We start from the raw sequence: 26,619 nt of genomic DNA on the forward strand, positions 1-26,619 counted from the left end.
ACTTTTGCTTTTCAGCATCATTTTCCCATAAACTGTCATCGCCTCTTATTTATGTCCGCTTTGATAGTTTGAAGCCATCTTATTGTGGAAGTGCACATCAGAAACCAGTTGTGATTATTATGACGGAACAAAGACGGGGACGACGGTTAACTCTACATCAGTTTGTGGGACTTTATTGTGATCGTGAACCTATGCCTGTGGAATGAAGCATAGTCTGCTTTTCAATTTAAAAGAGACACTTTGTATTTTACAATCCATGAAAACAAACCTGTTTTGTGTCTAACACTACTCCACTTTTCATACTGACAGGTGCACAGCACGGCCTGTGAGTCATAATTGGTATTATGCTCCTCTCTGCGACAACACGTCAGCATATTCACACTACACATCTTGTTTGTGAGAGAACACAGCCAGGGGGATAAAACTTGAATATAGCACTACCTTCTCTTCTGGCAATCATATTACTTTGCCCCCCCCCCCCCCCCCCCCCCCCCCCCCCCCTTTTATTTCCCCCTACTTTTTCTTTTTCTAATGTTTCAGATTTAAATTGTTGACTTGGTTTCCAGCTTTTACATTTTCTTTGCTGCAGTGCCACCCTGTGGAGGTTTGAAGTATTTTCCAATGACTAGCAGCCTGTTAAAATGGGCTGTGTGTGTGTGTGTGTGTTTTAAGGGAGCATGATGGGCAAGTAACCTTTAGCTGTATATTTATTGTATGCCAACGTTTATGTTCCTTTGCTTTCCCCATCTGCATGGCTTTAATTTGCTTATACTTTATACATATATATATGCACATCCTTCACCTGAGTGATGTGATTGGGTGATTTGCAATGAACAAAGTTTTTCTTTTTCTTTTTTTTTCCGAGTTACAGTTCAAAAATGGCTGTCTTTTCTTTTGTAACTGGATGGGGTTTTTTTGTTTTTTTTACACTATTTGAACTCAGTATGATCTGTTATGCATATTGCTGACATATAGAAGTGAATGCTTTTCCTACAGTAATAACAGACCTAATCCTCCTTATTTTTAACACTACATTGGTTGTCTGTCTTGTATTCCTGTTCAGAAAACACAAATACATTTTTTTGCAAATAAAATATTGTTTGTTTTATTTGTTGTTATATTACTATATTAGTCGTGTTTATACAAAAAAAACATTTTGGTAAGAGGATCGTTCGGACAAGCCGAGCGCTTCCGGAAACTCCCGAGCTGTGACGCCGAGCGGCAGCCGTAGCGACGGAGTTTAGACAAGCGGAGGGAGCAAAATGGCGGACGAAGATATTACGCTTGATGGAAAACCTCTTCAGTCGCTCCGAGTTGCCGATTTGAAAGCGGCTCTGGAGCAAAGAAACCTCCCAAAAAGCGGACAAAAGAACACACTTATCAAGCGACTCAAAGGGGTAAGTTTTCTCTCACGTTACGGACGTCTGTGCCGAGTCTGGCCAAGTTCAGCAGGAGGCGAGAGACAGTGGGGGGGTTAACAGTAGAGGCCGTAACGATGTGTGTATGTGTGTGGGCTGTGAAGCGGGAATACATAAATCGCCGTGCACGCGTTATTACTCATAAACAACAGTTTTCCTCTTCGACTGGTTGTAACTGACAGTTTAACCCGACGGCCCGGCTACCGAGTTCGGACTTAATTCGTAACTACTCGCAGAGCACCGTGTTGCACACAGTTGAACTGTGCACCTGTCAAGTCCAGGCCTAAGCTGAGAGTAAGCAAGCCAACAGCCGCACATAGTGTACATGACAGTGCCCGCGCGCGCACCGTGCTTGCGTGTGCGTGCGTGTGTGTATTAGGGTTACGGGGGGCGCGCCTCGTGATGTAAACACATTCCGCGCATAACCAACAGCTATTTCATTCAAATTTTCTTCAACTTATATTTTTGTAAACGCCGTTTTCACCGTTAAAAACCGGGATCATCTCCTTCGCTAAAGTCACATTTAAAAAATATGTTACCAATTGATTGGTCTTTTTTTAAATAATACGTTGCTTTATGTATTTATTTTAATCATAAGATTATAGTGAAGCAACACCTCTTGATTGCGATATAAACTCCCCATATCTGACTCAAACCGTGCGTTAACGGCACAGTATTAAAATAAACTGATATCAGCATGCATACAGTAAAAAATACGGTGCTGATAAGATTAAAGCAATAGAGTTGCTCTTAAAGTCTCTTTAAGGCTTTGTTGATGGAGAATAATTTTATTGTGATTTACCTATATTCAAATTATTATTCAAAACAATGATGTGTAGGATGCCTAAAGTTTTTTTTTATGTGCCTTTCTTGTCAAAGAATTTAATACACACTCACTAACTACTTTATCAGGTACACCTTACTAGCACCCTGTTGAGCCCCACACGCCAGATGGGGTTTCAACAGGGTGAATGAATGTGTTTATATGAAGCGCTTCAGTCAGGATTCAGAGTTTATCTTTGCACAGAAAAAGCACTGATGGAAAGTGTCTTCTCTTTACTTCGAACAAACATCTTGGATCTTTTAGGATTTAGGCAATAGAGAATGTATAAAGAGAGACTCATGCATGCTTCATTAGTTAGACAGCGCTAGTACTGGGTTGGGCTTCATTTTTGAATTTCTTGATTCTTCTTGCCAAAGATTCAACAAGGTGCTGGAAACATTACTCTGGGATTTTGATCTATATTGACAAGATAAGTTCACACAGTTGCTGCATATTTGTCTGCTGCACATCCATAATGGCAATCTCCCATTTCACAAAATCCCAGAGTTATTCTATTGGATTGAGATGTGGTGAGAGTGTAGGTCATTTTAAGTACAGTACACTCAGTGTCATTTTCAAGAAACCGGATTGAGATGATTTGACCTTTTGGACACGGTGTGTTATCCCTGTGGAAGCAGCCATCACACAATGGCTAAACAGCGGTCATAAAGGGATGGACACGAGCAGTGAAAATATTCAGGTAGGCTATAGTGTTTAAACAATGGTCAGCTGGTAATAAAAAGCCCAAAGTGTGTCACAAAATATCCTGCACACCATTACACCTCCACCACCAGTCGAAAACATTGTTACAAGCCAGGATGGATCCATGCTTTCATGTTGTTTACAGCAAATTCTGACCCTACCTTGCATATAATGGAACAGAAAGCAAGTCCAATAAGACCAGGAAACATTTTTCTGGTCATCTATTGTGTAAGACATGTGAATTGTAGCCTCAGTTTCCTGTTCTTAGCTAACAGGAGTGACACCTGGTGTGGTCTTCTGTTGCTGTAGTCCATCTGCTTCAAAGTTAGATATATTGTGCATTTAAGATGCTCTTCTACATACCTCAATTGTAACAAGTGGTTATTTGAGGGAATCATTGGCTTCCTGTCAGCTTGAAGCACCGTTCTGACCTCTGCTGTCGAGGCATTGCTGCTGCTTACGGGATATTTTGCCTTTTCCACACCGTTCTCTGTAAACCTTAGAGATGATTGTGTGGGAAAATCTGGCTTGAACAACCATGCTACGTTCAAAATCGCTTAAATTGCCGTTCTTTCCCATTTGATGTTCAGTTTAAACTTCAGCAAGTTGTCTTTATCATATCTGCAAGCCTAAATGCTCTGAGTTGTGATTGGCTGATTAGATGTTTGTGACAATGAGTAATTAAACAGGTGTACCTAATAAAGTGGCTCAGGAGTGACGATGCTTTTTAGTCATAAATTTATTGCATGTGATTAATAGACTATTAAGTTAATATACATGCATTTATGTTAATTCTTTTTACAATTCTTAAAGTGCCCTTTTTTATTAAGTATCTTACATTGTAGGCACATTTAGTATTATTATTGGGTTTAGGTCTGCCTTTTTAATGTTGTGCACAAAATGCAAACCTATATGCGATATTTAAATATACAAAAAGTCAACAGGTATAACAAGCGTTATAATTAGAGGACTCAGAATTCTAGTATCTGGTTTACAGTTTTCTTTAATATTCATTCTGGCATTACGTTAACATTTAAATGAATTCCCCTCCCCTCCTCCTTACCATCAGGCTCTGATGCTGGAGAACCTACAGAAGACATCGTCCTCTCACAGTGGGCTGCAGCCCAACTCTCAGGTAGGAGATTTTAAAATCTGCAGTAGTCTGGTGATGTTTTGACACAATGTCACATTGTTTTAAAAACGCTGTGTTACAGATAGGAGAGGAGATGTGCCAAAACAGCTTCATAAAGCAGTACCTGGCCAAGCAGCAAGAGCTCCTTTGCCAGAGACTGGAGAGAGAGGCCCAGCAGGGGCAAGACGCTGATGGTAAAAGATTCAGACCACAAACACACACTTGGCCCGTCCTTTGGCTCAGACGACTCGCAAAAACTCCCTGGTGGTCAAACGTCTTTGCTTACCTAACTTTATGTGCTTAAAAATTAAAAATAACATTTAAATAAATGTGTAAAACCTACAGTGGCTTGTCAAATGAGCATTTCACACTATGGGAAAAACTACACTCTAATCTCTGATTTCACAGCCATTAAGACAGAATTTCTCTAAAAAACGATTCAAGTTTTTATTTCTCTTTTTCGGTGTGAGGAAAAGAAATCATTACAAGTTATTGTTAGAAAAGTTTTGCTTGTGTGAGATCCAGTAGGCATGTCCTGGGAGTATAATTCTCAGACCGGGGTCGACTTTTAACCTCTGCCTCGTGCTTCTGTCTCTCAGAGAGCCCAGCTGTACCTGAGGAGGATGAAGAACACTCGGAGGACAATGACAGCTCCTCCTATGCCTCTGACAAGGTCAGTACCCTCGAGGAAAACAAAGCTTTTATCCTGTGGAGCAGAAAGGTACAGAAGAATCAGATTTTCCGCATTTGTCAACATTCTGTGTACCAAAACAAAAATAATAGCATGGTGCTTTTTGCATGATATAAACTATTTTTTTCTAATGATTACAGATTTAATCTGATTAAACTCATTTTTTTTAAAAATACATCAGCAGAATTAAGTCATCATGTTTCGTCTCCCACTGACTCAGTTATCTGTGCGCAGCCACGTCAGGTTCTGGCCAGGCCTGAGGAGAGAGGGGCAGGAGACTCAGTGACAGGTCATGGCACCACCCTTCATCACCAGGAGGCCCATGACGCTCCAGGAGCTAGGATGCAGCGAGCCACCTTTCACCAAGGACACAAGGAGCCACCAGCACCCTCTCCTCCCCGTGCAGTCGCCTCCCTGTCAGTGCGCGTTCTGGGACAGCCCGACTGTCCCCCAGCAGTACCCCCAGCTCAGGAGAAGGAAGGCACCGCACCGAGTGAACCAGGATCGGCTCGTTCTGTGCTCCACCTGAGCCGATCTGCTGGGGGTTCAGCATCAAGCCATGTCCATGAGGATAGTGATGAAGGTGATGATGGTGATGATGAGAGTGATGATGATGAGGACTGGGGGCCTGGTCCCGGTGGGGTCCGAAAGGGAAGCAGGGGACCTGCCCCATCGCAGCAGATGCCACCCAGCGTCCCATCATCAGCTGGAAGATCCAAACGCAAACTTCAACCTCCGCAGCACATCCCACCTCCACAGGTACACCACACCCCCATGCAACTGCGCCACCCCACACCTCCTCCCTCTCCACCCCCTAATCTGTTCCCCCTTCCTGACACTCCCAAGCAGAGCCCGCCAGACCCAGATGACCGTGAAGAAGCTGGACGCAGCCAAAGGGTGGTGTCATTCCCACCTTCCAAGGTGCAGAGGCAAGATTCTGACTCAAGTTCTCGTTCCAGCAGTCCCGAACCACGCGTGAAACGTGGGACAGGGCCCCTTTCTCTGCTTGTACACAAGATGGAGTCAGAGGGGGCTGGTGTGTCAGGAGAGACTGCACACTCCACTGCTGAGTCTTCCAGTGAATCCCCACAGCCAGGACGGGAGACAAAGATGCAACAAGAGGACAGGAAGATGGAGGAAGAGAGGCAGCTGAAGGAGAGGGAGGACAAGGAGAGACAGCAGGAGCAGAAGAGAGAAAGAAGGAAGGAAGAAGAACAGGAAAGAGAAAAGAAACGCTTAGAAGAAGAGAAGGAACAGGAGAGGAAACGAATGGAGGAGGGGAGGAAACAGCGTGAGAAGGAACGAGAAAAAGAGAAGAAACAACAACAGGAAGAGGAGAAGAGAAGAGAGGAGAAACGGCTAAAGGAGGAGCAGGAAAAGAAACAGAAGACGGCAGATGAAGACAAGAAGCTGGTGACTGAGGTCCAAGATTCAGGTTCTTCATCAGATTCTGACTCCAAATCAGACTCGTCGTCACGATCATCACAATCGTCCTCCTCTCAGGATAAAACACCACCTGCCAGGAAGCTGAAGGTTAGTAAATAAACTGTTGTGGATATCAGGGAATAGTTAGAAACCGTGCACTATCTGTAGCACTAGAAGAAATTTAACCTTCAGAGTGAAGAGCATTTTGAAGCTGAATCTCTTTTCTCTATATAGCTTTTTATTGTTTTTATTTTGAATCATCTCACAGAAGGTGGACCAAGAAGCAGATGGTGAGAAAAAAGCTGACCCGAGTAAAGGGGCAGAGACACCACACCTTTCCAAAAGGTAAGCAACCTTTATTAAAATATATGAAACCTGAACAGCAATCCTAACCCTCACTCTTAAAATGAGTGCTTTACGTTCTTCAACATAGCTTAACTTTTCAGTTCACCAGTTAAATGGTTTACAAGACAAGGCGGTTAACACTTGTCTCACCTCTTTATATCAGTTGTATTAAGCATTGCTAAATATGCCATACAAACATAAAATTTGCTTAATAACCTGTCATACAATAGACAAACACCGGGACTTAATTTGTGGTTCCATTTTTTTGATTCCTGTATTCCAGATTTCTGAAAGTGATTTATAAATCGCTTTTCAGGAATAACCTCACAGAGTTTGGTAACTAATTCTGGTGATGGATTTACAAAGAGATGCTCACTGGCTGCTGATGTCCAGGTCAATTTTCATCTTCTTGTTCTTGTTTCTTTCATGTTTCCTCTCCTCATAACTGTGTCTTCCTCACTTAAATCACAGGATGTTTTGGGTATCGTAGATCGTGATTCTATTTCATAGTTATATGGTCAGGCAGGGTTCAGCATAGCCAATGTTGGACAAGCTTATTGGCCATGTGCTCAGGCCTGTGATGGTATATGCAGCAGTTGTGAGGCACCCTGACCAATTAGAAGTTCTTCTTACAACCATTAAAATACAGTTAAAAGCTCTTCATTAAAACCCTTGCTCTGATAGTTTTGAGCTGCTTGGGTTGTTTGGGTCGCTACAGAAAAATACACACATCGAACACCTAGTGCAGTATTTCACAAACTTGCAACAGCTGCTGCTCATGTTAAAATCAGAAAATCTTTTGCACCTGGTCAACCCTGTAATCACAACTCTGGTTGTCATATGAGGATACGATAAAGTATGTCCTGTTTGTGTTTGTGTGTTTGATTTTCTGATAGTTGACGTGAGGTGCTGTACTTGCAGCACGTGATAGCCACTGTGCTTTTGGGCTATTGAAAATGTATAAAAACTATTCATGATTACAATGGCTGAAGAACACAAACCGAAAAATATAATGTCATTTTTTTTGTGTGTCTTTATCTCGGCTCACCGGAGCGATGCAGTTGCTGTGTGCAATGTTTCTGCACAGACGATGGGCCATATTATATATATATACACACAATACTATTATGTTACTGTCAGCAAGGTTTATGATGGCCTATACATGAAAGTGGAAACTGAAGAGGAATAGGCCTTTCAGCTTATTTTGCTTTACTATATCTATAACAAGGCTGTATAACATGCTACCGAAAGCCACTTCTGGTCACACCCAGGGTTAAAACACAGTGTTTATTGTGTAATTGTCAAGCAATTATTGCTATATAAACACTATATTGCTGTAGTAGTTATTCATGCATAAAGAATTCAGAATCATGTGTGATGGTAGATAAATTGGTGTGCATGTTTGTAATGGCAATCAACTTGAGTTTTATCCCAGTAAACTAGTAGTTTAATTGATAAAGATTATTTTTAAGCCTGCTTGGTGACATAAAGAGTGTTATATGTAATTAATGGGCATCTAATGGCACATATCTAAAAAGTTATTCATTTAAACCTAAACATATCTTAATGGTTTCCTTCTTGTAGCACATATTATGTAGTTTTCTTTTCTGGTGCTGCGTTAAAGTTTAAATACTTTTTCTTTCGATATGCGCCAAGGTTGGGCGTTAAATTGGGCTTTTATTTTGGAAATCTCAGACCGGAAGGTAGCCGTTGCTCTTTCGCGCTAGCCAACATGGCCGTCATGCATGCAGTGCATCCCTGATACCGACGCAGTGTATGGCTAATCAGTAATTGAAACATACGAGCAGGATATTTTTTAAATTTCGCGTTGCCGGTTTCAAGCAGCGCCTGACCGAAATAACATCCAGCGGCACGGTGTCATCTTTTATCCCCGGGGGTTTCCTTTCAAGGCCGGCCATAATGCTGTCCGAAGGCAACAAAAACGGGTAAGAGGGAGCCAGAGGGCGATTCAAGGCTTCAGGTTGCCGTTTGTACTTTCACACCACTTAAATAGAAATCTGCCGGGATACGTTATCCGGGTTCGGCGTGTCGTTTTGCGCCGAAAAGCTAGCAGCTCCTGCTCGGCTGATGAATATCATATCATGTGTCCACATTGGCCTGGTTATGAGCGTGTTCGCCCATGTGAAGAGGACCGGGGGTGGGGACGGCGGTGAAAGCCTTTTGTTGGGTGAAGGAGCAAGGGAAGACTTTTTTTTTTCAGAGCGGGAAAGTGGGGGTCTCCTTTCTTTGAACAATCCTTGAATTAAATTTGCACTAAAGGAGCTATTGATGAATAAATAATGTCCTCAGATTTCAGGATGTGATGAGAAGTATGTGGACATTGATTTCTCCTCTTCCATCTTTCCTTCTGACCTCGTATTTTTCCTGGCATGCTTGCAGCCAAGATAAAGGACTTTCACCCCCCTCTTGTTTTAGAATATCTCTTTAAAAGCACACTTATGTTTAATCTCCGCATGCATTTTGATGCTTAAATGACAGTGAACAATATTTGCATTTTTGGCTTTGTGTTGCTGTAGCTGTTAATGATCTCACTGTTGTCAAGGGAGATCATTAAAGCAGACATCTGTTAGCTGTAGAGTCAGTGTGAATGGTCCCTTATGGTGTGATAAAATTGTCCCAGCTGGTACCAGCACTCTCGCTCTCCTCCCCTGGGATCTGACTGTATGTCCAGTTTGATTGGAAACCATGTTTTGTTAAATTGGCCCTGAGCCGCTTGCTTTTTTAAAAATCCATTTAACGTTAATATGAAAAAACGTTATGCTTCAACATTTTACAGATCTTGTTCCTCACCTTTTAACGGGCTTCCTCATTCCTGACTGGTGACATTATTGCAAGATTATTGAGTAGCGAGAGAGGGAGCTTTAAATGTGTTACTTGAGAAGAAAAAGCTGCTCATTCTTTCTCTCTGTGGTCATTCGTCTTAAGATCTTAAGCGGGGGTTGTATTTCTAGCTGACATCTGTCTTCCCTTTATAGCCGATGCAGGTGTTCCTCTGGCCTTGCCCACACACCCGTAGACAATGAAACCAACACCTAGAGCAAATGTGTAGTCTGTGTGTTGTGTGGAGGAAAGGGAATGCTGTCGTCTTCATGACTGTCCTGCTGGTGACTAATCTCAAGAAGAAGAGGTGAAACCGGTTCTGCTGTTGCCCTGGGTAGATTTCAGTACTGAGACTAACATTACAGCCCTTCCTCTAAAAGATGCAGTAAAACTTAACACTGGTTGTCTTACATGTCATGGAGAATGTGCAAAGCTAAGATTTGTCTGTCTTTAACCAAGACTTGTGAGAATGTTTGAGTAAGTATTGTTGGATTATAGCGAGATTGTTGTCACTTTAAAAGACATGGATTTGAATGTGTAGACCCACAGCTAACACCTCGCTGAAGGGGTTTCTTTGATGCCTTTTGGTAAAAGTGACTCACCCAAAGTGACTATGGGTGTAAAACCTTCCAAATATATTGAAAACAAAATGATTGAAAAAAGCTTTTCCTTCATGCGTTATATACCCAATATGACCCTGTTCTTCAAACACTGTCCTTCAGACTCGCTTGCTGTTTAGTTTAGTGCAGGTTAAGATATCAGAAAGACTTTGGTCGGCCAGATCTGTGTAGATGAAGTAGAAGTCACAAAGAGATTTGTGTAGGTGAACCTGAAGGAGATGACCCTGTGTTTTCTACCACCTCCATCTTCACGTGATCGTTGCCCTTGTGAGATGGGCTTTAGAGTCAAAAATACGCCAGTTTTTATTTTTCATTTTATCTCGTGTAAATTAGATTTAAAGCTGAACCCATTAAAGTCTTTTTTGCCTAGTAATAAATGCTAATTAAGTTAATTGTTTGTTTTTTTTTGTTAAATAAGTTGTTTTAATACTGACCCACAATCCTATAACCATGATTCATATTTTTGGCATTAACAAACTAATCAATGAGTCACTTGTGTGGATAACAAACAAAAATGAAGGAGTTTCATCCTGTAGCCTTTTATAATGATCGAATAAGTATTTTTGGAATAGACACACATTACTTTATTCTTAAAGATTTAATAGGCAACTTTTATTCTTTTCCTCAATAATTAGTGAATTAAAAACATGTAACACACATCACATGCACTGCTCATATTTGTTTGTTTCTTTCTGGAGGTTATAGCTATCACTGCTGTTTTTCTGCACAGGCTGTTGAATAAATGGCATTGAACTAGTGCCTAAACGTGTTGGAGATTTTTGCATCTTGAACAGGCTTTTTGTTGCCTTCAGGTTTTTTAGTATTGAGAAGCATTTTTCAGTGTGTCCTGTTACATATAATGCAAATAAGCATGCGAACAGCAGTGGGTGATGAGCACGGTGATTAGAGTGAAGGATGCTACAGGATGTGATTCTCCCACCTACAGGGTGCTGCCTCGCTGCCCGTGGCATCACATGGAGGCAGCGGAGGCGGCTTCTGATAATGCTGGTTGGGGGAGTTGAGGGGGTAGCTAAAAATATAATGATGCCATCTCCTGTTTTTATCTTCATCTGAGATATGAGTAATAAAATATCACAACATGAGGGGAAGCATTTGACTGTGTGAGGTCCGACTCCATTAACCGCAGTTCATGGCTTTTATTGGTTGAATCAGAGGTGTTGTTATACTTTTCTTTACCCCCACAATGATCCAAATGGATAAGATGAAGACCACACACAGTCTTCTGTGAGGTTATGTCTGAGTATGAGTTAGTCTGAGAAAGGTTTGTGACCCTGGGTGTCAGTTAGCTGGTGAGTTATTTATAGCAGGAGTGACCCAGATCACTGGCCTTCACCACCCTTCCTCTCTTTTCCTACACATTGTTTTTTCTCCTATTATACAAACCGTAACACTGCCCAGGCCTCAACAGCTTAGACATTAATAGCTGCCGGACTCATTTCTGTCTCAGTTGTCTTTGATTGGAGCCTCAGCACTGGTTACTTTCTATGCTTGTTAAAATGTGGCCATGTGGGACATCCTTCCCCAGCAATCAAATAAAAATAATACTGGGAATTTCTTTTTTTTTAACTGTAATTTATGGTCACAGTAGTTTCTCTCTGCTCTCGGTTTCACCGTGTATGTGTGTGAACCCCTCCTCGATCCCAGGAGATTCACCAGCTGTTTTCACGCATGTTGCAAATCTGAGACTTTCTAGACGTTTATGCAAAGCTGGATGTGACAACATAAATGTCAGACATTAAATGTTTTAAAGACTCTGTAATCCCTAAACGGTTAATATGTTAACCTTGTAAAACCCCCTTCATGAAAGCTAAAAGTATGCATTTCATATCCACTGGGGTGGTTTACAGAAACAAAATTTAAAAAAAAACTGTCACTGGCTAAATGTTTACGGCTTGGACTGTAAGTTGCCTATGTGTTTATTATAATTGATTGTGTAGTTATGGTCAATGTGAGGGTTTTTTTCATGGAAATAACCTTCACTCTTATCCTTTCTTCCACTGTTTTCCTCCTGCAGGGAGGTGTCGGAGCCCAGTGCAGCCGCCGTGACGGAGGTGGAACCAGATTCGGAGAGCTCCATGGACCAGCAGCCAGCCTCCGGGGCTGAGCCTGAGAACAGTGAGGGCCGCCATGAGGAGGTAAGGTCACTGGGAGGGTGTAGGAGCCTGGGTCTTTTCCTGTCTCCCACTAACCTGCATCCTCACTCATATACAAGCATGTTTAATTATCAGTGTAATTTAAGGATGGGTTACTCAAAACCAACACACCCCAGTTTCTTTGCAGGTGTTAATGTATTTTTCGCCTTTGATTAAATCTGACTTTACAGTGTGTTCATCAGTTAAAGCATCGTAATAGACAAATCACTCAATTTTTTGCACAAATGTTTAGTGTGAATGACCTGGGGTTGAGTTGGAATTGGGTCCAGGGTTAAATAGGAATCACCTCATCCCTTCCATCTGCTTTTAATTCAACTAATATTTCATAACAAGCTCATTCATTTAGATGATCTCTCACACATGTCCATTGTTTGTGTGGGCCCTGCAGAGGTACATTAAGTGGTAAAAGCTGCTGGAATGAAAGTATTGATGGTTATACTGTGTTTAAAATAGATATCCATGCTGCAGAGAGTGCATGCTTATATATCCATTAGTGTGTGTGTGTGTGGGTGGGGTGAGGTAATGGCCTTAAACATCTAAAGATCCTGACACACCAAGTTGACAGTGACCCACTTGACATTGCTGTAGTTACTCCCTCAGTTGTGACAAGGGTCTGGTTGGGTCTGGTTTGATCACCATCAGATGAATATGAGGCTGCGTGTGGACATCTTCAACTACAATGCATATATCCATCAAGAAAGCACAATAGAATGGACTACTTGTCCATCGTGTCCACAGCTGTTTCTTTGCCTGTTTCCTTTTGTAAGAAACTATTTTAAAAGTTACTCGATTGTCACTTTTTGTTAAGTATTCTCATTAAGTTTGTTTCCTATTAAATTTGATATATAACTTCTTTCTCAGCACAAGTTCTTGCACGTGGTGTGTCAGGGTCTTTAAGAGGCATCATCACATCAGACAACATTTTTACAAGTACTGCCACCATTATAGTCTAATTATACCACAGAGAATTGTTGATAGTGCTAACAAAGCTCCCGTTTGTCGGATAAAGCTTTCATCCATCGCCCTCAGAAACATTAGAAAGGACAATCATGCATTACACTCCAGCCCATCTAAAGTGCTCGAATTAGATTTTCTGGTGAGCTTCTGTGCAGTTTGAAGTTGTTATCGCTTTTTCAATGTGAGTGTGTATTTGTGGGTTTTGTTTTCCCCCTTTGGGTTTGCATGAATAATGGACCCTGACATTGTGTGTAGAGATACATCAGGGCTTGTTTCTGCTGTTTCTTCCACCCTGTTTCTCATCTCCCTTTGTCCTCTTTCTTGCTCCTTTCAAGCTGCCTCCCTTTTTGTCTTATTCACTCTCTCTCTCTCTCACTGTCTATCTCCACCTCTTTTCATCTTTTGCCTTTGTATCCCATAATGAACACTTCTCTCTCACTATATATATTTATGGTGTGATTGCTGTTTAAAACCCCATTGATTGCTTTGTTATGAAGGTGCCCATGCCTCTTCCATTGCCCCTATTGGTACCTGCTGCGTACTACTACTACTACCACCAACAACACCACCAACACCTCCTCCACTCCTCCTCCTACTTCTCCTACAAGTCCTGTCCCGCTATGCCCAAGTGCGTCGCTGGTACCTGAGTTAGGCCCAGAGTCTGCAACCCCATGGCACTGAGTAAAGCGTCAGCCTGCAAGGCCTCCTGTCAGCCAGCAGTAATGGGAGCTTGCATCAGAGCACCACCGACAGCAGCGGCAGCCACAGGGCGTGGAAGCCTGCTCTCTGTTCTGGACTGGACTGTGTGGTGGTGATGAATGAAGGGTTAAAGGAGGGGGAGGGTGTCTGATGCTCTGTATCCCTCTCCCTAGCCCTTTCTGCCATTTTGAGGATAAACACAGTCTGCAAGTGTTGTCCTCCAAAATCCAGACAAAACTTCAGTTCTCCAGTTTGGTTTTTGATGCTTCCTCTGTTCCCACGCTGCCCTCTGCTTGTGGAGTGGAGTAATGACTTTGGACTGAGAACTGTTGCAGTAACTGCTAATTAATGCTGCTGTCGCCGTTTTGGGTTTTAAGACTCTTTCAAATGGAGCAACTAAGACAATCTGCTAGTAAGCAACAACCCATGGGCTTTTTTTCTTTTGTTTTTGTTGGACAACTTTGTGGATAAGACAAAAATCTATGGATGTGACACATCTGGATTTCTGGTTTTGTAAAGCCTGCAGCTATCATCTGCCTTGACAGTGTGGCACACCTTTCAAATGGGACTCATATTGAGCTAAGATCACAACAGTTTTCCTGAATGGTTCCAGTTTAGTAAAGACACAGAGAGACTTTTAAAGACATCTGTCCAAGGACAAGTAATCTGACCACAGTGATGCACTTTTTCTGTGGTTGTATTGATCATCTACGCTTTGCCAGGAAGGGTGGATCTGCTCCACAAACTGCTGCCCGTTCTTTCCCTGCAGTGAGCACCAGTGTGACTCAGTGGATGTCTCACCGTGACATTGTGATATTCTCTCTCTACTGTGGACCTTGCAGATGGACTCCTGCGGTTGTTGCTGTTACGTATTTATTTATGTATCCATCTCTTCGCTACACCCACAGCTTGGCCCTGGTAAATTTTTTTTGCATGGTTTCATGCGAGTGTGTGGGGGGAGTCATGCTAGCACTGCTATGAGCCCTCTGTCTTTGACTACAGCCGTGGATTGCAGTTCAACAAAGACTGGATTATTTTTTTTCCATCTTTATTCCTGTTAAGAGACTTGATTCTGATCTTCTGTGCAGTGAACTCAAAGCAAGCGTAAGACTCTCGCTGCATACTTGGAAACCTACGGAAACCTAATGGGTAAAAAAGAGCTGGAAGGCATCACAGACAATCTGGGGTTATCATGTTGAAAATCCCATTTTTTTCCCAAGTATCCACGGGGAATGGAGAATATGTAAGCACCAATGGAAATGAAAGACACTAGCCTCAAGCGTTAACAAAAGACTCATCAGATGTACGTCACAGATCCTGGACTCTAACAAAGTAAACCTACATCCCTCCCCTGACTCCGTCAGAGTCCACAGAGACGCTCTGAAACCTCTGCCACCCCCCTCAAAAAGACTGAATCGTGACTGTGTGACCAGCAGTCAGTCAAGAAAAGTCCTCCCCAGAAAAAAAGTCCAATCTGGTGATCAGTTCCTGCCTGGTGGCTAATCTGCACTCTCAAATCGAGCCCTGCCCTCACTTCTCTGCCTTCTCTGATTGGATCCTTGTTGCCTAGATACAGTGCACACTGTCGTGAGGTTGGGCCAGTAAGGAATCAGGTGTTAAATGGTACCAGGAAATGACTTGTCATTATACCTCTATTTAAAAATGTGTAAATATTTGACAGGAGTTAGTGTATAAAATATTTTTTTCCTCCTCTTGTAATTTAGTCCAAAATTCTGGAACTGTCATGTGTACTGCAGTTCAATTTGATATGTTTACATCAAGCCGAGAGTGCTCTGTATACATTTAAACACAGACTGTGGATCTGCAATAGCCTTTTGTTAATATGATGCATTCTTTAAGGTGAATTACAACTGCAGTATTGATAGTTCTGCTACAGATTAGTACGTCTTCAGCACTTGGTTTTCCACCTCTGCTCATTAGCACTAATATTTTACCATCATTCAATTGCACCACTTGACTCAGCTACACACCATTACCTTAATGCTTATTGAGTGCATTAGCAGCATCAGCACCCTGTAAACGCAGAATAATAGTTACAAAAAGCCACACAAGTTCAAACCATTCAAATTTGCAGCCACAAGAGGGCAAACAAAATATACCCTTATGTATTTGCATTTGGGGTTTTATTTTGTTTACCTGCACACTGCAAAATATCTAGAGATAATTAAGTAATATAGTGCTGTCGAAGAACACAGATCAGTAACGTTTCCCTCAGCACGAAATGGAATTAATGAAACTGTCAGGAAGCCACTAGCCACTTCATACGGTTTATTTAGGAAGCAAAGGTCCTGCACTTCCTGCCATCTACTGATCAAAACCTGAAACATGGCGAAACTCTTTTAAATCGAAAACAGTGATTTGAATGTGTTCGTTCTGTCAGGACCATAGTTGGGTTTGTGTGGAACATTTGCAATCCTATCAGCTGTAGTCATTGTGAAACATATTTGTAGGGTGTTTCTTATTGTAATAATAATTATTTTGCATGTAGAAAGCTAGTAAACATGACTTTACATACTTCTACATTCACTTATTATCGCTGCTAAAGTAACGCGAGCTCCTTCTCGTTACATCAGCAGTAGTGTGTGTAAAGTTAGGAAGCCTCTGAAACTTCACAACTTTGCCACAGTATGTAATGTTGGCACCAATTTTTTTTGGTGTCTGAAGAATTGTTTTAGTTTACTAAGACTTACTTGTGACTTTAGTCTGCAGATAGACACCATCTTGCTGCCCTACTTGTGTCCTAATACTGATCCTGTAGTTGCTTTGCTCTTAAAGTCCATATTGCTGTCAAACGCATGTAGAAGTGAAGAAGCATAAAGATTTATCTCAGCGGCTCTGAGCAGAGGTGGATGGCAGAAATGTGTCTGGAGCCTCTTGGTATAAACCAGAGATTTTTTATTTTTAATGTAATACAATTAGAGCCTCCGGGCTTCTGTTACTTTAACCCCCTCGTCCCCCCACCCCTCCTCCACTTTTCCTGTTTCACCTCGTCTCTGTTGATGCCTGTTTGGGTCTGGACTCCCGGTTCTCATCTCACCCCGCACCCCTGGGGTTTCTGTATGTTTTTTTTCTGTCTCTCTCTCTTTCCAGAGCACCACCCCTAAGGCTTTTGCTGCTCGCAAGATATCCCTGACCAGTAAGTATACCAGTTATATCGTTTTTCCTGGAATCCTGGACCAGAAACCTTACCCATGTTACAGGATACATGACGATAGATTCAGCAGGATTTAAAGTGAAAGATTAGACACTTTTTTTTTTCTTTTCTTTTTTTTAAGCGGTGTACTTGCATGAGCAAGATGGCAAAAGTAAACTCTGTGTAATAACATCTAATCAGGAAAAACACTGCAGTACACAAGTTTCCTTTTTTATTTCAGCACATTATCTGGTTATTCTTGGACTCGACTACCATAGCTCCATGGATTTATCCTACATAGCACTTCTGTTTATCCACATTCAAACTGATGGGAACTTCTTCCAATTGGCTTCCCCTCACCTGGCCTCCTCAGTCAATCAAAACTTTATTTTTATAGGAATTTTTATGCATTAAGATGCAGAAAATAAACTGAAATACACACATACACCACCTTCTCTGCACTCTCTCAACACCCCTCCTACACACCCACTTCTACACATTAGACACCCACCTATCATACAGAGAAGAAAAAAATAAGTAAAGGGTAAATATAAAGTATAATAAAAATAATTAAATGAAAATCAAAATAAATAAAAATTAAAATAAATAAAACTGACACAAAAACCTTAACCAGGCGTGCTAAAAAAAGGAAGGTCTTGAGTTTTGTATTAAACATCTCAACAGTTTCGGCAGCCTTCAGGTCTTCAGGTAGACTGTTCCATAAACCCGGAGCATAATAACTAAAAGATACCTCTCCGTGAGTCTTGGTTCTAATTTTAGGGACTGTCTCCTAGCAGAGGACCTGAGGGCTCTGGAGAGTTTGTAGTGTAAAATTAAATCAGAAAGATAAGAGAGTCTTAAAAACCCGTTAAAGCATAGGTGTCAAACTCTGGCCCGCGGGCCAAATTTGGCCCGCAGCATAATTACATTTGGCCCGCGAAGCCAAACCAAATTACTATTAGAGCTGGCCTACTGGTATTATACAGCTAATATATATATTGTTTAGTATTAAGCTTTGCTTGTTCCATATTCAGTTTTTCAGCAAAACGTGTTTGAGTCCATAAGAAAAGATTCATTCCTATATCTGGAGGATTAAATATATTTCAATAAATATTAACGTTAGCCCGCGACTTTGTTCCAGTTTTGAGTTTTGGCCCACTGTGTATTTGAGTTTGACACCCCTGCGTTAAAGGATCTTTAAATCTTCCGGCTAAACCTGGTGATTGTGAGCACCGCTACTTCATCATGCAGGTGTGGACATTAAAAAAACAACCTAACCCTACTTGGAAACGCAGTTCCTCGCGTTTTTTGAGCATGACTGTCGTTCTGAATGTGAGTGTGCGCTGATTACTAAGACTGTGTCGGATATTACTGTCATAGCCTGCTTATTATGGGACCTAAAAGCAGACTTAGTCTTTCCATCAGAAGACAGATTTTTTTTTTTTTTAAAACGTGCATGTGAAAAATCTGTCAGATGTCAGCAGATAAAGAGCCTGCCAGGAAATACAGAAGGAACGTGGCACATATGGCGTTCTGCTATCACCAAACTATTATACAGTATCTCCCTGCACTATTGGTTATATGTAGTAACCTGTAATAAGGGCCAAAATCCCAGATTTAGTCCATACCACAAAAAAAAACCCCACCACACTTGATTGCGATTGGATCATACACCAAAAATAAATTTAGTTGTCAACTGTTTCCACGTCACTTGTTACATGAACAAACTTTAAATAGTACAGCTTTAGATTGAGGAAAACTGCACTGACGTCAGTAGGAAAAACATAGAAGTCTACGTTTACCTCAGTGACTGAAGGTTTTGCCATATTTGAAATGAACAGCTAATGAAACCCTGTTATATCTTGGAGATGAGACAGCTGCTCCTCTGCGGTGTGTGCTGTACACCAATGAATGTAGTCTCTGTTGGATCGTAGCGTTGATGGTATTAAAACAACATGACATCCTTTGTTTTCCGTTCACACCTAATAGCTCTGGTAGCAGCACAGTGATTAAGAAATGATAATGAAATGAAATGGTGTGCTAGTTTGACTCAGAGTGGGTTTAAAAAAAAATTACTCACTGGTCTCTCCAATTTCAACACGCTACAGCAGGGATACTGTCCATGCTTGTTTCCTCAGAAATGCACTTTGCCTTTATCCACTACAGGATTCCTAGTCTCCTCTCTTTAAAAAGTGCTGCCTGTTAGCTCTGTGTTAGGAGAAAGCAGGTGTGCAGAGGCTTTCTAGCAGACTCTCTGTGGAAGCAAGCCAAAACAAAAATGGTCCAGTATTAGAAGATTGTTAAGGAAATTGTTTAATCTCTCAATTACATTTCTGAATTTTGTCCTAAATTACTTACTGCCACCATTGCCAAAACAATTTGGGTAAAAGCATTTGGACAATCATTGCTGCTTTCAGGCTGTGAGCTTGCAGTAACTTGTCAGTGAAATCCTTTTCACCAGAAGCCAAATCGCTCACTTTCATGATGATAAATTACTTTTTTTTTTCTCTCCCCCAACTCCTGCAGACAGTAAGACTTCTCCCGCCACCACAGACGGAGGAGCAGGAGAGACTGAGACGGGAACCGCAGCGGGGAGAAAGAGGCGATGGGGTTCCAGCACGGCCGTCACTGCTAAGAAGCCCTCCATCAGCATAACAACGGACTCCCTGAAGGTACCAACACAGCACAGGGATGAGCACCTGGCATCCAACAGATAGTAGAGAAGTGAAGGTTATAAAAGGTGGTGTAAGAAGAAAGAACACTTTATTTTTTTAGAAGTTTCTGATTGAAGTGAAGCGTTTTTTTTTTCTGGCTCCGGATCAAAACTTACATGATCATTCTTGTTCAAAGTGAAGACACACCCAGCACTTCTGACATTGTGATGACTTATTTTGGGAAGATTTTCCGTTTTAAATTGGAAAGAGTGATTTATCATGAGGTGTTCTTATTGTTTTCATTTGGTGGAAGCTTCACCTACATTTTACACTCGACTGCTGCTGTGAGGTGTGTCATATTATCAAACAATTGTGTAAGGAAATTGAAAATTTGGAAATTTGAATAGAATGTGTGAGAAGCTGTCAGATGTTCCCACATTAACATAATTCTTTTTCTCTTTTATCTCTTTTCTCCTGTCCACATCTCTACGCTTCAGTCTTTGATCCCCGACATCAAAGTGAACCAGGAGGCAGTCGTGGATCTTCACCCAGAGGAGCTGCAGTTGTCTGGTGATGAGGAGAACCCGGATGCCAGCAGAAGCGACCCAGACAAAGGCCTCAAGATCCGACGCACCGTCACACAGGTAAGGGAACGCCTGTAGGTGGCGTTGAGTGAAATACTTTGGAAACTACAAGGCTTCTCTTCATGTTCCTGTTTTGTTTTGGGCTTTTTTTCCTCTCCAGGTTGTCCCAGGTAGCAGCCAGGAAAATGGACAGACAAAGGAAGAAGAAGAAGAGGAGGTGGAGAAAATGGAGACAGAGAAACCACGTCGGACTTCCAGAGACAACAGGAAGAGCAGTCTTTCCGAGGACGCCCCAGAAACACAGACGTCTGTCAGCCTCGACGGGGAAGCGAAGAAAGGTGAAAGTTTGTGGATTCTTAATTGCTATAATTAATTGCTACCTCCAGCTTTCCGTCATGCCTGTGGCAACATTCCAGTGATTCCCTCTCACTCTTCCTGGCTCTTTCTCATTTTTTTTCCAACAGTTACCCCCAGCGACAGCCTGGTGCGTCGCTCCATAAGTCAACAGAAGTCCGGTGTGTCCGTCACGATCGACGATCCCGTCCGCACAACCAGGCAGCCCTCACCACCTCGTGGAAAAGTGTCAAACATCATCCATGTGACAAACCTGGTGGGTTTGTTACCACACACACACACCTCCCCAATCTGTAAAATTCCCCTCTTAATCGTGTGTGTTTATACCAGGTTCAAGAGTTAAACTTTTGTAGTTTTCCATGAATGGGATATATTGTATGCCAGTGGTAATCACATGATCATCACCATCTTTCCCATAATTACAGACAGGAATGCTTACCCAGGTGTTAAGGTTGTAGTCAGGCATCAGCTTAAGTCAGGGGCACAGAGCATGACTTAACAGACTGTGACAAGACTAGACGTTACACATTTAATCACTGCCATTTGGAGATTTTTGTTGCTTGCGTCATATGTGGGTTATACGTTGGTCACCAGGGCTCAGTAATCTCAGGTGGCCTTACACTTTAGAAACACAGGAGCTGACGGTGTAAGCAGATGTCAAACCTAGAAATGGCCGTCTTTGATCGTCAAGTGGGAAAAAATATGCTGTTTGGCCTGATGGTGGCACTAGAGGAGAACGTTACCTAAATTCAAAAGGGTTATTGTCTGAGCTGTGACCTTAGGGCATTCCCCTGTTTAATATGCTGCAGCTTTAATCTGTAATACAGCTGAAAGTGGTGAAAATACAGATTACATTTCATAAAACGATTAAAAAAATAATATATTGGTAGGGCTTTCTTTACCAGACCATCATTAAAGTATGTCTTCAAGTCTGAATCTTTTTTTTTTTTTTTTGTCCAACAGGTGCGACCTTTCACCCTGGGCCAGCTGAAGGAGCTGCTGAACCGTACAGGGAGCGTAGTGGAAGAGGGCTTTTGGATTGACAAGATAAAGTCTCACTGCTATGTCACAGTACGTATTGCCAAATGAACCGTTTCACTGCATCAGGAGTGGATGCATGTGGTTAACAAGCTACATGTGGAATTATGCAGCGCTCAGTTTCTAAAGTATATTGTTTCCTAATCAGCATCTGTCAAACGGCTCGATAATTTGTTTTTGCAAATATATGTTAGAAAATTCAACAAGGAACATTTGCATAATATTTTTGACCTCTGCATTCTCATCCATCTGCTTCCATCTGTTTGTGCCGTTGCCTGTTTTCACAGCTTGTGTTGGCTGAGATGTGATTGGGTTGTTTTCTCTCTGTTTCCTTTCCTCCTACCCTCGTAGTACGCTACAACAGACGAGGCTGTCGCTACCAGAGCTGCCCTCCACAGAGTCAAGTGGCCTACGAGCAATCCCAAGGTCCTCAACGTGGACTTCTGTGAGCAGGCTGAGGTAATAACAAGCCAGAAATGCCACAAATAAAAATGCACTGCTTTCAGCACACACAAAACTTGAAGACTTCACATTGGGTGGTGGCGAGGACAGTCCAGCCTTAACATGGTTTGAGCTCATTTTATTATAATGGATCATTTTTCTGCTACTTTTAATGTACTGAGGAAAAATAGGGCTTCGCTATTACCTCTTCTTTAACTTCTAGTGAGTAGAAATAACTTGACCTCACTGGTTGCAGTCTAATATTGAGGTGTTTTAAAAAATAAACCTATAAATGCACCTTTGTGTGCATTTAATAATCTCTCCACAGCTACTCTTTAACCTGCCTGCTTATGTTTTCAAACAGCTGGACTTTCACAAAGGTGTCCTGAAGCCAGACAAAGAGGAGGAGCCTGTTCCCCCGCCCGCTGCCCCACCGATCCGGCTGCCCCCTCTGATGCCTGAGCGAGACAGAGAACGAGACAGGGACAGAGACAGGGAACGTGAGCGTGAACGCGAGCGAGACAGAGGTGTACGGGATCTGTGGGCAGAGCGAGAAAGGGAGATGCAGCGCCGAGAGAGGGCGCGAGGCGAGCGGGAATGGGACCGGGATAAAGTGCGGGAATTTGCACGGCCGGGAGAGGATGGACGACGATCTAGATCCAGAGACAGAGACAGGAAGAGGAGAGAGAGGGCCAAGAGCAAGGAGAGGAAGACTGATAAGAAGGGTAAGACAACTCACTAAGAGTATCACAGTGGGGGAGGGGGGAGTTTAATCCAAGTACACCTTACTGAAACAGACAGTAATGATTAATTAATCAACATGGAAAGCTTCCCGACTGTGTCACTTTTGGGGATGAAATGAGCTTCATGTATTTAAAAAGAAGCAGAGTGATCTGGGAGCTGGTTCAAAGAATCTGAGGCTTTTGAGAAATTGGCTCATTAACGCTTCAGTGTCCATCTCTTTGTGCAGCTCTACACTGCTCCCTGCACTCCTGCTGCATTTGGCTCACTCCTGTAAATATCTAACCATTTGCACAGGTCCACTTATCTGTGTCCTACCCTGCATTTGGAAAAACAAACCAAAAAAAAACGCTACGGTAAGGAGAGATCAGTGGAGATAACTGAACATGATTTACTGAAGTTCAGAGCTTGTGATAAATAATTTGTCAATTAGACTCAAATTAAGCTACACAGCTGAGCTGAGTCCCAGCAGTGGGAGGAATTGGACTTTGGTGGTGGCCAGGATGAGGTGGAGATGGAGGTGAAAGGCGGAGTGATGGAAGAGATTCAAAGAACAGGGAGCAGAAGCTGATTGGCTTCTGAATGTGGGGAAGAAAATAATTGGACTGGATTGATGACACAAGTTTGGCAGCGTTGGGAAAGCTTAATTTTTTCACAGGGATCCAAATCTCTGTTTTATTAGATTGATGTTTCCACTTTGTGAGTTTAAGGTTTGTGATGAAATCACAAGTGAAAATGGTCAGAATGGGAGGGGGGTTGAGTTCAACTATATTTATACAGCACCACCTCCAGTAGGCCATTGGTGTGAATGTCTTACGGGGCTTTATATTGTAATAATACAGAGAAAACCTCAACAATCAGATGACCAGCTTTGAGCAAACACCTGGCAACAGTAGAAAGAAAAACTCCCTTTTCACAGGAAGAAACCTCCGGCAGATTCAGGCTCAGGGAGAGTTAGCCATCTCCCGCTATTGGTTGAGGTGAGAGGAAGAAGACAGGACAAAAGACACACTGGAAGATAGCCAGAGATTAACAATAACTATTGATTAAAAGCAGAGTGATGTATAAACACAGAGTGAAGAAGAAACACAATGCATCATGGGAAATTGCCAGGAGCCTTTGCTGCTTTATGAAAAAGGAAAGTTTTAAGCTTGATCTTGACATTAGAGATGGTGTCTGTTTCCTGAATCCAAACTGGGAGCTGGTTCCACAGAAGAGGGACCTGAAAGCTGAAGGCTCTGCCTCCCATTCTGCTTTAAATAAAATCTAAAGGTGCACAATTTGGCAAAGTAACTAAGATTTCTTTCCCAGCGAGCCCTTTACTCATATGCAATACCCAAAGTTGATAAACACAAGCAACCCCACATCCCCCAACTGTGCAGCAGTGTTTGCTGTGTGGTCTGTGAGTCACAACTTTAATCACATGTATATTTGCGCTCAGGTTTCCATGTGTAACAGCCTGGTTCTGTTTCCTCACTGACAGAGAAGGCAGATGAACCTCCAGCCAAACTGTTAGACGACTTGTTCCTCAAGACCAAAACAGCTCCGTGTATATACTGGCTTCCCCTCACCGAGGAGCAGGTTGGTCCTTCACATGTTGACATTTAGTGTCGAGTGACTGGTGTGGTTGTACTTGCACCTGAACAGTGCGCCGTGTTTGTGCCCCCTCTCAGGTGGCGCAGAGGCTTTTGGATCGCACAGAGCGACAAAAGGAGCGCGAGCGAAGGCATAAGGAACTGCAAGAGGAGGAGAAGAAACGCGAGGAGGAGAAGGAAAGGCTGAAGGGCCGGGAGAAGGATGGCAGCGTGGCGACGAGCGGCGGAGCAGCCGGGCGAGGCGCTGACGGAGACAGAGAGCGGGGCCGAGACAGAGATCGGGACCGTGAGGGGGACAAGAAGAGGGATGGCAGCCACCGGCCCCGACGACCTTCGCCGGGCGCTGCTAGTGGACGGCGGTCTCGTAGTCGGAGCAACCCGAGGGACAGGCGCCGCTGAGGGATGGACGGAGGCCGCAGGAAAAGCTGGAGAGGGAAGCAGTGTAGCTGAGGACGCAGCGGGCTGGCACTGGCAGGGGTGTTTCGGTGTCTGCTCCTCCCCTACCTGCCCCCACTGTGCTTGAATTCGTCCACTATGACACCAGCGTTGTCTTCCACACACTTCTGCCACCCACCCCACTCCCCATCTTTTTAACAAATTCCTTTGCAGAAACATGACGGTTCATCGCGCTCCCCTCCTCCTCCGTTCTCTTTCCGTCTTCCAGCAGAACACCGGCTCCTTCCTCCTGTAGAGAGTAGCGTTTCCTCCTCGTCTCTGTTTCAGTGCTGTCGGTTCCCCTTTGATTGAAGAAAAGAAGAAGGGCGGTAGTTTTCTGGCTCGCCTCTTCATTTTTTTGTCCCACTGAGGTTTTGGGAGCCCGCCTCATTATTTTAGTTCTGCGGGTGCACAGTTCCTTCCTCCTCAGCCCTGTAATAAAACCAGTCCAAAATAGATCCCTGACCTTCACATATTTTCTAGGATCAGTTTTAATGTTCTCCTCTTCAGCACAAAACATTTTTTCTTTATCTTTGTTTTGTTGTTGTTTTTTTTAATGTACCTTTATGGGCGACCTTTGTTGATATAAGTTAATTTTGTTTTCTTGGAAATTTGAGGAATCATGTTTATTTCTTCAGCCTTTGAAGGCTTGTTGTGCGAGTGACGTCTCGACACTGCGACAGTAGTGTTAGAGAGATGTGGCATTATGCCTAACTTTGTCCTTTTGTGGGATGAGAAGGAGAGGATATGAAATACTCAGATGATTATGGGAAGCTGACCTTCCCTGCACTGATGTCTATTTGAAAACGCCTCCTCTGATCCTTCAATCTTATATTTAAGAGGAGGTGAAAATAAAAAATCTTTATCTTCTAATAGAGTAATGGTTAGAATTTTAAAATTTTCTTTTTTTAGTTTAAAACTGATTTTGTTGCTTTTTCCTCCTACAAGTGCTGAATGTACCGAGAATTAAAAAAAAAATATGAATAAACTTTAATTGGTTATCACATTGTCTGCTGGGATGTTTTTGTTTACATGCATTTCTTGTCTGGAGTAGCTTTGGATGATTCACAGTTAAAAATAATCCTTATTTATTCTCATACTGAACCACCCTGTTCACCCAGACTTAAACATGCTCCTTTAGCTCCCTTCTATTCTAATGATTGGTTGCCTCTTGCAAACAGAAGATATGATTAGTAGCAGGTGGGTGGGGCTTCTGTGCTGAGATGACCATATTTGGAAGATCCCCTCTTGCTGACGTTCATAACTAAGAGCAGAAAATGAATTAAGAGCAGTCTGAAGCCAGGGGTTTTGGTTCATGGGGATTTTTTCTTGAATATAACCGTGCCTTCATTACTTGAACCTTTTGGTCATGTTTAAATAAGACTGAGGTGATGATCGGTGATTAGTAGTGTGGCTTCATACTTAAAAGGAGCTATACAGATGTGATATTTGCTTTGAGAGGTCAGGCAGGAGTGTCTGTGGACTCTTAACTGCAGATGACATTGTAATTGTACAAGTTAACACCTGTAGAGGGAGTGAGTTTAAATACCTGGAGTCAATCGTTCAAAGCTATGGACAGTGCACAAGACAGGTGGAGTGGGTGTAGAGGAGTGTCCGGTGATTTGTGACAAGGTTTACAAGATTGTAATGAGACCTGCTATGATGTATGGTCAGTGTCATTGTCTCCTGACAAAAAGACAGGAGGCCAAGGTGGAGGTGTTAACATTTTCACTGGTAGTGAGCAGAATGGACTGGAGGGGTGAGCAGTTTGGAGACAAAGTTATTATAGAGACATG

General features: G+C 42.5%; 1 protein-coding gene across 2 annotated transcripts; it reads left to right on the forward strand.

Annotated features, from left to right (window-relative positions):
- Positions 1-1,244: 1,244 nt before the first annotated feature.
- On the forward strand, positions 1,245-25,827 carry acin1b (apoptotic chromatin condensation inducer 1b). Of its 2 annotated transcripts, XM_085398861.1 has the most exons (18): positions 1,245-1,397; positions 4,013-4,078; positions 4,158-4,269; positions 4,675-4,748; positions 5,001-5,525; positions 5,616-6,299; positions 6,460-6,536; positions 12,033-12,153; positions 16,939-16,984; positions 19,508-19,653; positions 20,133-20,279; positions 20,380-20,557; positions 20,684-20,829; positions 21,537-21,644; positions 21,963-22,070; positions 22,417-22,777; positions 24,277-24,374; positions 24,467-25,827. In XM_085398861.1, the coding sequence occupies exons 1-18, from the start codon at positions 1,263-1,265 to the stop codon at positions 24,785-24,787; spliced, it is 3,453 nt and encodes a 1,150-aa protein (XP_085254987.1). In that variant the 5' UTR covers positions 1,245-1,262; the 3' UTR covers positions 24,788-25,827. The 2 variants fall into 2 exon arrangements, with proteins under 2 accessions (XP_085254987.1, XP_085254979.1); XM_085398853.1 differs by having other exon boundaries at positions 5,001-6,299.
- The last annotated feature ends 792 nt before the right edge of the window (positions 25,828-26,619 follow it).

This window comes from Rhamphochromis longiceps, linkage group LG3, assembly GCF_057381845.1.
Source record: "Rhamphochromis longiceps isolate RC_006_pf linkage group LG3, R_longiceps_female_GT1.1, whole genome shotgun sequence".
NCBI classification, from domain to species: Eukaryota; Metazoa; Chordata; class Actinopteri; order Cichliformes; family Cichlidae; genus Rhamphochromis; species Rhamphochromis longiceps.